Here is a 13,130-nt window from a genome sequence, read left to right on the forward strand (position 1 = left end):
TTTCTTATGGGAGATTGGGAAAGACAGGATTTATTAGTTGACTGTATTAGAAGATGAGAATGTAAAGTTGTTAGCAAAGCTGGACACTGTATCCTGTTTCTAGAGCTCTGGTGGCTTGAGCTCTGCCGGTTTTGAGGGAGAAGAAAGTGGAGTTAAATAGCAGGAAGGGCTACAGAGGCTGTTACAGGCAAACAGCTCAGCTGTTGGTATGGGCTGTTGATAATGAATACTTAAGTCTCTGTTTAATGCTTACATAGGCCAAATAAAGACTGCATCTGCAGACTGTACTGCCGCTTAAAGTTTCTCTTTAGTGCATAAAACATCATAGTGTAAGAAAACTTAAATTGTAGTGAGAGGAAAACGTCAGTTTTAGTTTTTGAAACGTGGGTTTTCTTTATTACTTTCCAGGTATCTTGGAATTCTTGCAAATTAACTTACAAGCAGTGGTTATACTCTACCCTGACTCAAATGCTTAATTCTTGATAGGGTTGGAAGTTTTCTTGAGGAATAAATAAATCTTTAACGTTAGGTAAGTATTTCAAACGTGGATATTCTTTACCTGCAGAGAGCAAATATGCCTGAGAAAGTGCCATTATCTAATTGTTACTGTAAATGTCAGTGGTAAGCATATTGGTTGACGTGATAGAGTTTTTATGGTATATTGGATATATGGTGGACATTGGTTACATTACGTCTTTTATTCCCTTTGTAATCTCTTCCCTAGAGGGATGTGTGTACAGGGTGACATTTTGATTTTACAGTTTTGTCATTTTTGTTAAATGGATGATATACAGTATATATGTAAATGAGAAGTGAAAGCCATGTGCCTTCTATCTGGAATGGAAAACAGTGCAGTCAGTGATAGTTCTTAGCATCTGTGAAACTTTATTTCACAGGTGTACTGATTTTTTTTTTTCTTTTTTTTAAAAGGAAAGGTGGTGCTGTACAGGGAAGGGTTGTCTTGGTTAAATGTGAGTTCCATTGAAGGGTGGAGTTGTTAATGACAGTCTTTAGCCCAGAGAGTTGTGTAGTCCTTCTAAATATCCTAAGGCCAGGTTGTTGGGTGCCTTGAAAATAAGAGATTTTAAGAGTGACTTAGTGTTTTATGGAAAGCCAGGGTAGGAAGTTGCAGCAGATCTGATGTGTTCTTAAGTTGCTGTTAGTCAAAGGGGATGCTGGAGCATTCTTCACCCTGGTAGGTAAGGCTGCATTGCTGTGGTTTGCCAGGAGAAGTCATGAATAAGTGAAACCTGGGTCATAATCCAATGGCATTCGGTGGAGTCTGCTCTCCCTGGTTCCAAACATTTTTTGGGCAGTCTTCTCCTTCTCCTTCTCGTAAAGAGTAATAGGCAGGAGAAACACCATGGCTTCAGAAATAAAAGAGAGGGAGAGGCAGCACTGGAAGTGGATTGTGCTTTTCTGTCCCATGAAATCATGGTCTTAGAGTGGTGTGAGGAGTGTGTTGCTTCTGTTCCCTGGATTACAGCTAAACCTCTGGGTTAGGAGGTGAGGTGAGGTAGCACGGGCAGCATGAGATTGAGGGGAGGCAGCATTGTGTCTGGGTTTCATAGAGCAGCAAACACTTGAGGCATTATCCCACACAGCAGTGTTCCACTTGTGTTGTGGACATGCCATACTATCTTACTAAAGCTGAAAATCTATAATAATTTGTAAGCACCGAAGAATTTTATTTTGTAAAATTTTTGTCGCTCCATCTCGAGAAGAGTGAAACTAAGAAATCATGGAGAAGGGTGACAAGAGTAATGGGAGATATGGAGCTGGTTTTGGACATTCCTGGATACATGATAGTCAACTGTTTGGATCAGTGAGCTGAATCAGAATTGCAGTTCTTCATTCTTGTAGTGAGTAACACCCCAAACTAACTTTTACAGCGTTCAACACTAAGGTCCTAATACAGACCACCCTGAGGTGCCTAAATAAAGGTGTCCTAGGATTTGTATGCTCCTTTTATAGCTGCAGAGCTGAGACCGTCATGTCAATGAGATGTTAATTTCTGTCTGTCTGACTCTACAGGGAGTCTTGGGTAACTTACAGACCTTCTGCTTTATCTGTTAGCATCTTCATGGAGATTAATAGTTTGCCAAGGAAGCATCTACTGGATGTCCTGATGCCTTCTCCTTCCATGCTGCTCTCTGCTGCTGATGTCCGCTGCTAAGCCTTGAGCAGTGCATTTATTGTAAGAATTTGGTCTTCATCAAAGTGTCCTCCCAGCTCACTTGACTGAAGTGTATCCCAGTGGAAACCATGAACTGCTGCAGTCTGACAGGTTTCGTAATCTGTCTTGCCAACCTAACTTCAATAGTACTTTTCTGAAGTGTGTGGAACTGAAAGGGAGAGCAAGGTGGTGTCCAGAAGTATCTCTGGTATTTTTTCTATGTAATCGCACCATGGGTGGTGGAGGAGAGGAGGAGGCAATAGTCTGCTCTTGCCTGTTTTCAGCTGTCCACAATATTTAGCTTGGTTGATATCTATAAAGCACTTTGAAAATGATAAGCAGTATTTGTTTTTGGTTTTTCTTTTTTTGGTGGGCATGCATCAAGCTCCATTGCCCTTACACATACAGCTCTTTCAGTTATCATGAGCAATGTTTCTTTGGACTGGTTTGTGTGTTGTTGTTCCTGGTTCTTTTCTGTTTTTCACTTGGAGTAGAATAGTAAAGAGAAAGGAAAGCAGAAATTTATATTAGTCTAAAACTTGTTGGAGAAGTTATAGAAATAAATTTTTGACTTTAATTTGACATTAATTTGTAAGATACCAATCTTTTCCTGTTGCACTTTGACACTTTTGTCTGAGGAAGCAAGGCTTCACACTTCGGGTGTAAGGTCTGTGTTCGTAAAACAAAAAAAATGTTATTTTGTTCCAGATGTTCATGACCTTTGTACAGTAGACTAGAAATAGGTGAGAAGGTAGCAACTAGTGATCCAGCGTTTAGACTACATTAAAACTTTCCTTCAACAGAAAGATTATCTGGATTGCATTGTTGCCTAATCCATTATGGTTTAAGCAGTCTTGACACTTGATTAAATAATGTGTAAATCTGTTTTCAGAAGTCTGTTCATGCATGTATTTCTCCTTAATCCTTAGTTCAGCCTTCGTTTTGGAAACAGATTTTGGCAGAATTTTCCTGTGGTTAGTTTTAGCAGAATGCTTGGCCCATCTCTGAATCTAAAACATCTACTTGCTATTCAGTACGAGTGGACAGTGTTTCAGAAGAACAGCTCCCTCTCCCATGTTTTTAAATTGAGGAACTGAGACTTTGAGCGGTGTTGCCAATACCAATTCGACAGGATGTCTTTTGTTGTTCTCATCAGCACCAGCAGTATGAAGCTCGCTCTGTTTGGAACTTCTCTAATTCTGAGCATTGACCGAAAACTGCCAGTTTTGAGACTCTCTGGGAGATCAATGCAGATAAAGATGATACTGCTATTAAAAAGAAAAAACAATAAAATCTGCCTCATGGTGCACCCAAAGTATAATTTCTTGGAGTCATAAGAGCATGCAGGTTGGAGGAACCTTGAGAGGCCGTTTGGTCCCAGCCTCCTGCTCAAAGCAGGGCCAGTTGGATGAGGTTGCTTGGGGCCTTTTCTAGTTGAGTTTCGAGGATCTCCAGTGATGGAGAGTCCACAATTGCTTTGGGCAACCTGCTCCAATATTCAGCCATCCTCAAGTGAAAATTTTTCTTCCTTAGGTCTAATCTGAATTTCTCATACTTGAACTTGTCCGTTGCCTCTTGTCTTACCCCTGTGCACGTCTGAGAAGAGCCTGGTTCTCTACACCTTCCCATTAGATAGTTGCAGAATTTCTGTGGACAAAAAAAGAGTTTGAAGACCTTCAGTGTTTGAGTCATTAAGTAACTGTTCTTTATAAAACATGGGACATGCATTAAACTAACCAAAAAGAACATTTATTTTTTAGATCCAGCCTGTTTTCTGCTATAGGCAGTTTTTTAGAGATAACATACCATTTCTGTAAAATTTGTCAGGAATGTATTGTTCTTCCAGCAGATGGTGAACATTTTTTGGAGGACTTGCAGTTGGTTAATTGGAGTAGAAAACCTTTAGAAATATGTCATCACTTCATAGACACTGTGTAAGGCCTGTATTTGGATTACTTTAATGAGATTCTGACCTTAATTATGTGATAGTCCAATTGTCTGGAAGACAAAACTCAGTGTAAATTTATCACATCTTAAAAGTTCTGATATCTGACAGACAACATTTCTGACTATTATGGGCAGCGGTAACAAGGTAATAAAATTCCTCCTATACTTCCCATTTAGGATTGCTTGATGTATTTCCTGGTATAAATATTGTAACAGCTGGAACAAGTTCAAAGGAAATCTTTGTGGTATTGTTCATAAAACCAGCAAATTTAAGAGGCTTTGATTTACTGTTTAAATGGGCATGTCTCATTTTCCTTTTTTATATTCCTTTACAATGTGCAAAAAAGAGCCTAACTGAATTAAAGTTTGTCCCCCTCTTTTTTTTTTTTTCTTCCCTCCTCCCTCAGATTGCAGCTATTCTCAGGAAACGAAAACTTGACTATTATTTGTACAAACTGCTACCTGAGATCTTGCAATCAACTTCCTTTCTGACAGCAAATGGGACCTTGTATATTGCTTGCTTTTGCATTCTAAGGTTGGTATACTGTCCTAAAAATTAAATGTAATAGGAAAGCTATTTTTATGCACCTTTTCAATTTATATAATAATTTGTCTTTTTTTATAATAGGCTTGTTTGTAATGGGTAGGAGTAAGAAAAGCAACAGCTGTGCCATCATCTTGATTTCTGGTCTTCCCACTTGAATATGAACTTTTTATTTTCCCCTTCTCGTTTTTGTGATCTTTTAAATCAGTAAACAAGTCAATGTATTCACTTTGCTTCCTTTTCTCTGTTTTACTGATTCAAAATACATTGTTTCAGGAAATTCAAATATATTCTAGAGGGGAACTGAGAAGGCCTAATCTTTCTCTCCTAGAGAAGGAATTGATGTAATTTGATGTTGGTTTCTATTTTCCTGATGCAGGGGCTGTGGTGACTTTTAATTACCCTAAACTTTATCCAGCCATCCAAGTTTGTACTTTCCTTATTTGTGGTCATAAATGAAGGAAATCCCAGCACAGCTTCTGGGGTTGTGTAAGATACAGACTTGCTCTGAAAAATGAGTATAAATGTCAATTCTGTATTCTGAGCTGTTTCCAGTGTATATTTCAAGTAACTATCAGGATAGTTAAAAATTAAACTTTCCTGTTTATGAACATGACAATGTCCTAGATCTAAACGTATTTATTGTAAGAAATGTTATACATAGACAGGTAAAGCCTACAGTAGCTATGAATTTTTGAGTTATCTGACAGTGCACTCAGCCCCTCTAAAAGTTAATCAAACCCATTATGCCCTACTTCTAGATCTGTTTAGAGGCCTCTAAACTTTGCTTCAAAGCTGAGGGAGAAGGCTAAGAAGAGGAGGAGCTGGCTGAGGAGCCATGGAGCGCTTTTTAAGTAAATAATTTGCAAAGTTCAACGTGAATCTTTAAGTAACAAGCTCTAAATAATATGAATTTTTCTAGCAATCTGAGTTGTATTAATATTGATTTATCTTTACTTCTCTGAGCTGTACAGTGGTCTTCCTTATCCTGCGATGTCCTTGCCTGTAAATCTGCAGTGCCTTTCTTCAGTGCTGTAGTTAGATGTTACTCTCTAAATTAAGCTGGTGTGGTCTTAAGTTTTATTGTTTTCAGCTGTTCCTCTAGCAGAGGTTACTAGCCATCTAGCAGATCTATGACTATGGCTGTGCTAGTAAATGAAGCAGGCAAGAGATTAGTGTCTGACTCTGAAGCCAATTGGTATGGCATCGCTTTCACCTACATGGAGCATAACTGCCTAAAGCTGTTTTGACCTCCAAAACAAACAGTGTGGCCAGATGCGGACTGAGTAGTGGGAATGGTACCTAGTCCATGCGCCTTCCAAGCCCCCCTGAAGCATTCTTTGGGTTGACCCAGGCCAATACCATACAAAGGACAATTCTAACAATTTAATGTGACAAGGGATACATGTAAATGCTTACCCTACTGTTCTTACAGCTGTGCAGCAAAGTAACCAACTAACGTCTTGAGAGATGTACATGCGTTTTCTGTTGCAAAGAGATGCCCATGAAGAGTTGTCGCCTCCAGCAGAATCTCTGCTCGTAGGGTCTCTGCAGACTGCCTATCACCTGCAGTTGCAGGACTTGCAAATAAAAAATGTCAGCCTGTTGGCTGGGGTGCCAGTTGGAGCTGGTGAACTGAAATCAGAAATAGAGGCAAAAGAAGAAAGTATTTAGGAAGCCTTATGCATTACACCTGTTGGAGTATATGAAAATCCAGTTACAAGGAGCATTTGGCAGCTTTTCTGACAGGAATAAAATTCAGAGCCTCAACAATTAAGTGAATAGGATATGAATAGGATATGCAAGAGCTATTAAATGACATTTGAAACAAACAATGGATAACATGATTATCAAAAAAGTCATACCTTCCAAATTTACTGGTGTTCTTTGAAGGATAAATATATATCTGATGATGATCCGATTGGTGCATTATACCTGAATTCCCAAATGATTTTGACGAGATTGCTTGCTAGGACTCTTCAAGAAGAAAGATCCTCTGTCTTCCAGGAGTTAGTAAATGATTAGCAAGTAGTTAAAATATGTGAAACCAAACAAAGAATAAATAATCAGTATTCATAATACAAAGAGGTTGCCAGTGATATTCCTGCTGTGCCCTTTGTTCTGGATATATTTAAAGAATCTGGAAAAAGGGATGAAGAACAGTGTGAGAGATTACATGAGATTATTTAGGATACAGAAATCTAAAACTGACTCTCATCCATTTCGGAAAGATCTGTTGATTAAAATCACTTATGAAATTTGATAGAGAAAAGTGCAAAATAATGCATCAGGAGGAAAAAAGCAGTCCTATCCTTACTGTCCTTACACAGGGATGGGCGTTAAACTAGCTACTATTAATCAGGAAGGTGTTTGAGAGTCGTCATGGACAGGTTCTTTGAACAAGTCAGTTCAGTACTTGAATATAGTCAAGGAGCTGAGTAAGTGTTATTTGGAGAGAAAATGAGAACAAGCCAGAAAGCAGTATAAATACATGACATCTTTCCAAGTTGAGTACTGTATGCCTTTTTTTTTTTTTTTTAAAAGGGCTTCTCCTAAGATCATAATTTGGACAAGTCCTTCACTTGCAATGTACTTAATATCAACATTGTCTTGCAGCTTGAGCCATATAAGCTTCCTTCTCTCATCTGCTGTTGGGTGGCTGATGGAGGATGGAAATGTGAGACTTCACTCTTTTTTTAACCAGTTTGTGTGGGTTTTTTCATATTTGGTTTTTTTTTAATATTTTGTTTGAACTTGTGTGATTCCTTGAATTTATTGCTGTGTGATACAGTGTACATCCTTCAGTAGCCCCTGAGAGCAAAAGTAATCGTATGTCATTTTCCAGCCCAGAATGCGATTTGGTATCATGTATTTTAATCCATCAAAGAAATATCAGTACCTCTATGGTATTCTGCGTAACTGTGGCCTTGGTATTTCTGAACTTGATTTGCAACCATGCGAAGAAGATAGTCTGAGACTGTGGAGACCTAGATGCTCTATTCTAGATAGCGCTGAGGGATTGGATATGATAGATTTGTATAATAGGATGCATGCTGCAGTTTTTGTATCTTTTTTGGTTGGAAGGTATGTTATAGTGGGAGCAGCAGTAACTCAGAAGTAACATTGTCCAGCAAGCCCCATGCAACTGACTGATCTTACCCTCCTGGAATTCTGGACCAAAGCAACAGATTAAAGGGTTTTGTAGCTGGATGTGTTAACCCCATTTTTACCTGCACAGTTCCTGATTTGAGGAGAGTTGCCTGTTTCCTTCTTCTCTAGCACAAAGGAGGAGATGTGTTGGCGGGCCTATAGGGTGTCCTGGATAAAGTGACCACTTCATCTGTTCATACCTTTACCAAAGTCCCAGTGAATCTTCAGTGTCTGTGTATACTGAAAATATGTCTTAGTCATCCAGTAACAATTAAAAGTCCTAAATATGAAATGTAATTGTCAGTGAGAAGTCTGGCTTGTGCTAATATGTCTTTTTGGTGCTCTTGTACTATTTGCTTCCTTTCAGCTAGGGAAAACCACCAAAATTGAAACTGCTGGAAATATTTTCAAGGATGTAGATCTTTAGGCAAGAAAGTGCAATTAAAATAATTTCAGGCATTGTTTAATATTCTCACCATTTCATAGGTGGGCGAAATTTCAAAACCATCTAAATCCAATGTCAGCAATGACTTAGGCTCTGGATAGATGTTCTTGTTCTTGAAGGGATTACCAAGCTAACTTGGCTGACTTTTTTTTTTTTTTTTTTTTCTTCCCTCCTTTTTTTTCTCGAAGTGAATTAGGGACTATGTACAGACTGCTCTGTTGGCAGAGCAGTGGGGGTGATGATCTCTGTTATGGATGTGTGACAGCCCAGCTGGGGGTTGTAATCTCTTCCGCTGGTGAGATCCAGAAGACTACATCTGTCTGGGCTTCCGATGGAAGTGCTAGGCTCCAGTTTTGACAAGCGTTACATCTGTTAAATGAAAGGTGTGATTTTTCGGTTTTTGGTTTTTTTTGCAAAACCTCATGAAGACATGGTTGTCTTAGTCTAACAACTAGAGTAATTAAGTTTGTCCAGGTACAGCTTTACATTAGCTTGTTTAGATTCAACCTTATGTATCAACGAGCCTTTGAGTTTTGGATACAGTTGTACATTGAGGAATTAGATGCATAACCTGAAAGAGCTCACATTTCTCATTCCAATTTCTAACCATAGACCATGTGAAAACAACCATGCAAATAATAACAAAAACTTGTTTTCATTTACTTTAGCAGAAGTTTAAATGTTTCACTTACTGATTGGACATTTTAATTTCCACCAGGTTTTACTATGTGAAATATGTTACTGTTGTTTCCGAAATCTTATCAAACCAAACATGTAAGCATTTGTAGAGGGATTCTAAACCATGCCAAAAGAACAAATTCCTGTTTCTTTCCCACAGAAAAGACATTTGTTCTGTTACTTAACAGATGTGTCTGGTAAGATGTGTTCATACTTATTAAGATGTTTAAAATGGCTTCTCTGAAACTTCATACAGTAATTGCTTTCCAAGAGGGTCCTAATAATGAACTTCAGCTCCTGCAGCATTTGGCATTGTCATCCTGAGAAATTATCCTTTTGCAGCTGTGGGAATGAACAGTGTGTGTAATTGCCATTACATCACTTGCTGCTGATACACTGGCTCTCTTTTCACTTATGAACATAAGCTGGCATTGCTCACTGGTGATGTTATTTTTGCAGGAGAAGTATGAAATGAGGCTAATCATGCCTTTTACAGCAAGAATGAAAGTGGGCTAATCAGATGGTATTGATTAATTATCTTTGTTCTCTCTTCTGTGTTGTCAACGTGAAATTTTATCGAAGAAAATTTCCTTTTCTACCCTGTATGTGTTTGCCATTTTGTTTGTTTTATTTTGTTCACTGTGTTTTTGGAAGGTTAGACTCCATTGTAACACTCTGATAGTGCTTATCAGCTGAGCAGCATTGGTGTAATTGAAGTATGTTTATTATCATGCTACCAAATTTCATGACTGCCTGACTATTGTTTGCTTCTCTGATCAGCCTGAATTAGTTTGAAGATGCAGGTGTCCTGAACAGACCAAAATGCGGTTGGTGACATTGTGTCTGACATGCGTTTTGGTTTTCCTCAACAGCGACCAATTTATAGAAATATTTTCTTAGATGTTGTAATTTGTGCAAATATTTTTTTCAACTCTTATTGTTGGAGGAATTTTGATAGTTGAAATTGTGTGGATTCTTTGAGTAAAATCCAAATCTTGTTGCAAAAAATGAGAGCTTTCCCACCTTAATAGAACTGGGATGTCACTGTCGCTTCCAGTTGTCATGTACAGATTGATTCCTTGGCTTACTGTAAATGAGTGGTTTACTGTTTTTAGCGTCAATTGACTATCTCTTTGGAGCGTGACGTATATTATAATAATTTCATTTGATTTCTGGCTCGCCTGACTGCATCCCTACATTCCACACGGCACGTCTTCCTGAAGATGTATTTGGACAAGTAGCAGAGAGAGGAGCAACTATAAGTTCTTTTAGAAGATTGTTCTGTAATTAATATCTGCAACTTTTCAGAAACATCTCTTGAAAGCACTGCTTTCTTTGAAGCAAAGTAATCCTTTAAATGAAATGAATATGTCAATGAAGTATTTCAGGTGTTTAATGTTCGTTAAGCACTTTGGGAACCCCTCTGAGAACTATCCAACTGTAAAAAATACAATGATTAGTATTTATTTGTAAGTATTGATTAATGTAAAGGGACAAAATTAATCTTAATAAAGCATGCTTAATTTTATGGTAAAGGTAAAATATGGTGTTGAACATGAATGTTTTGGTTGCTTTGCATGTAATATGTGTACAAATTACATTTTCAGGAAGATACTTGGAAAATTCTACTTTTGGTCTCCTGGCTTTGGCGCTGCTTTACCTGCTTCTTACATGGCTATTCTCATCGAAAGGAAAAGCAGGTAAGGTTTGTGTTTATGGATTTTCAGTTTTATATAATAATATTTCTTGTTTTGGTCATTTGATGATTGACATTTGACAATTCGGTGGTTTTATTTCAGAATGCTGGAAATGTAGTTAATTTGAAATAGTGTCTTTTGCAACCTTAGATTTAAATCTAGAAATCTACAGTGAAAAAACCCTTTACAAACATTCGGTTTTTTGGTTGTGGTTTGTTTGTCTTGTTTAATGTGTAATTGGGTTTCTTAGGATTGCCTGATGAAGCTTGGTTGCTTAGGATTTCCAAATGAAGCTGTGGGGTTTTTTTGTTCTGTTTTGTTTTGGTTTTTTTAATATAATTTAAATAATGTTTGCAATTAGTCACAGAGGAGGAGCATGCTAATGAAAGTTGCTGATGACTTGAGTTAACAACATGACATTAGTTAAGATAGAGGAGTAATAGGATGATGTGGAAAAAACTGACTGGAAGAGCTGAAGTAATCCAAATTGGATGAAACGTAATGGTACAGAAAGCAAAGCCTTTCACTTAAGGAAAGGTGCTGAAGTTCAGCTATCAACAGGAAGTTTGTTATGAAAATGTGAAGAGAGGGGAAGAAAGCTCCGAGTGATCCAAGGATAGCCGAAAGCTGCCGTTTATAGTGTGGCCATCCATGAAAGATGGCAGGTGAAATCCTGGGTTGTCAGGTTTTAATGTTTTGAAATTCAACTTATATTGGTAGCTTGTATCAATAGTGAAAGTTATAATGCTTAATTACTTTAATATGGAATGAGATGCTTTATCATCTAGTTAAAAGGTTTTATTCAAAGTAGAGAAGGTGACAAAAGGGTAATGTAAGGGATTACTCTTTAAAAGATGATGAGGGGGTTTTGGTACTAGAGATGATATGAACGGCACTTTTGGTTACTATGAATATCTGAAACTTCCTTAAGCAGTCATTTCAAAATAACTGCAAATACGTATACATCATGTTGTTGACTGACTGTCAGGCCCCATTCCTAAACTTCAGTCATGGAGTAAGCAAAGCCCAAGCCAAGTTTTAGGTAAGATTGTCAAAGTTCTGTCCTTTTAAAAGAATGCATTATCCATTGTTTTTGAAGATTGAGGATGTGTAAGAAGTTCTGGAAAGGTGGGAGCACTTCTGAATCACTTTATTTAATGTAACTATAGAGAAAATAATTGTAATAAAGTTACTAAATAAGTTAATTATCTTTTTAATGTCCTCTCTAGCTGACTGATTTTCATCTTACTGCAATTACTTCCTAAGAAGGTGGATACATTTTGGTAGAATTTTGTCTAGTTACTTAGACTCCAGCACTGCCATTGGCATCAGTGTTTTGTTTTGCGGTGAGAGCAAATGCATTTTCTCCCTTTGATCAGTGACAACACTAGCTTAACTTTTCCTACAGACCTGTTAAAGTGTGAGGACTTTGCGTGTCTGACTTCTAATATTTCTAGATAACATTAAAGGGGAAGAAATCGGGCTGGTTGTCCATCTATGAGTTTCTTGTAGCTTTCAGAATATTTGTGAGTCAAGAGTTGAAACTGCTTGTGAGCCCAAACCCATATAAGGTTTTTGTGTAACAGTGGAACAACTTTGAAAAACTTGCAAAGCTAAGCCTGTTAAACGTAGCAAAAAGAGTAGGCAAACAAATTTTATGTCAAATGGGGATTTCTAAAAGTCTTACTGGCAATGTATGAAGGCTTTGACGTGTTAACAGGCTGCTGTTTAGCATCAGAAATTTGAAAGAAATAAAAGTTGAACTAGAGGTGTGTGAAAATGACAAAAATAGGTTGATACAGCATGTATGTAATGAATAATGCTGAAATTCCTGAAAGGTTATTCTCCTTTCTGTCAGAATCCAAAATGTGTGACCTAAAGTATTTTGCCCAGAAAGTTCACATTATATTGCATCAGATAAAATATAAAAAGGCAACGTTGGTATTGCAATATAACACACGCAGCTGAAAATGTGAAGTTATTGTTATTAATGAAAAAAACCTGTTAAATGGCATCAAAAGGTAGTTGAAAGTTTAGGTTTTTTAAAATACGAAGTTGTTTTGTATGTTGTAAGATGCTAACTATGTATAATGTGTGAAATGCTGCTGCTGACAGACTTAGTGAAATATGACTTTCTGATTTCACATCTATTTGCTTGTTAGCTTCTGTTACAGGCAAAATCAAATTTTAATAGACTTTTAGTCTCCTAGGAAACTGATGTTTGACATGGAGACAGAGTGGCATTTTCAGTCGTCTCCTGAGTAGCTTACAACAAATTGTATTGAAAAATCAGGGAGGTGGGAAAAAGTCCTGATTTGAGTTCATAAACATATCTCTAGCCCTTCAAATTGCTACTAGCAGCTGGCAGCAGCATCAAACTTAATAGCTTAATCTCTTCCCAAGTGGATACCCTATTTTAAGTACCTCACTGACATTTGCTTGCACAGCATCCCTGTCAGTCCTGAACTTGGGAACAGCAGGCTTGTAAATCAA

At 37.6% G+C, this 13,130-nt stretch overlaps 1 protein-coding gene across 2 annotated transcripts in view; it reads left to right on the forward strand.

Moving 5' to 3' along the window:
* TMEM135 (transmembrane protein 135) overlaps nucleotides 1-13,130 on the forward strand; it is a 189,815-nt gene that overhangs the window by 10,059 nt on the left and 166,626 nt on the right. For both annotated transcript variants that reach the window (XM_050897902.1, XM_050897909.1), the window contains exons 2-3: nucleotides 4,531-4,658; nucleotides 10,548-10,640. In XM_050897902.1, coding sequence (XP_050753859.1) covers nucleotides 4,531-4,658; nucleotides 10,548-10,640 — 221 coding nt within the window. The remainder of the gene's footprint in view (nucleotides 1-4,530; nucleotides 4,659-10,547; nucleotides 10,641-13,130) is intronic.

This window comes from Gymnogyps californianus, chromosome 1 (genome assembly GCF_018139145.2).
Source record: "Gymnogyps californianus isolate 813 chromosome 1, ASM1813914v2, whole genome shotgun sequence".
NCBI classification, from domain to species: Eukaryota; Metazoa; Chordata; class Aves; order Accipitriformes; family Cathartidae; genus Gymnogyps; species Gymnogyps californianus.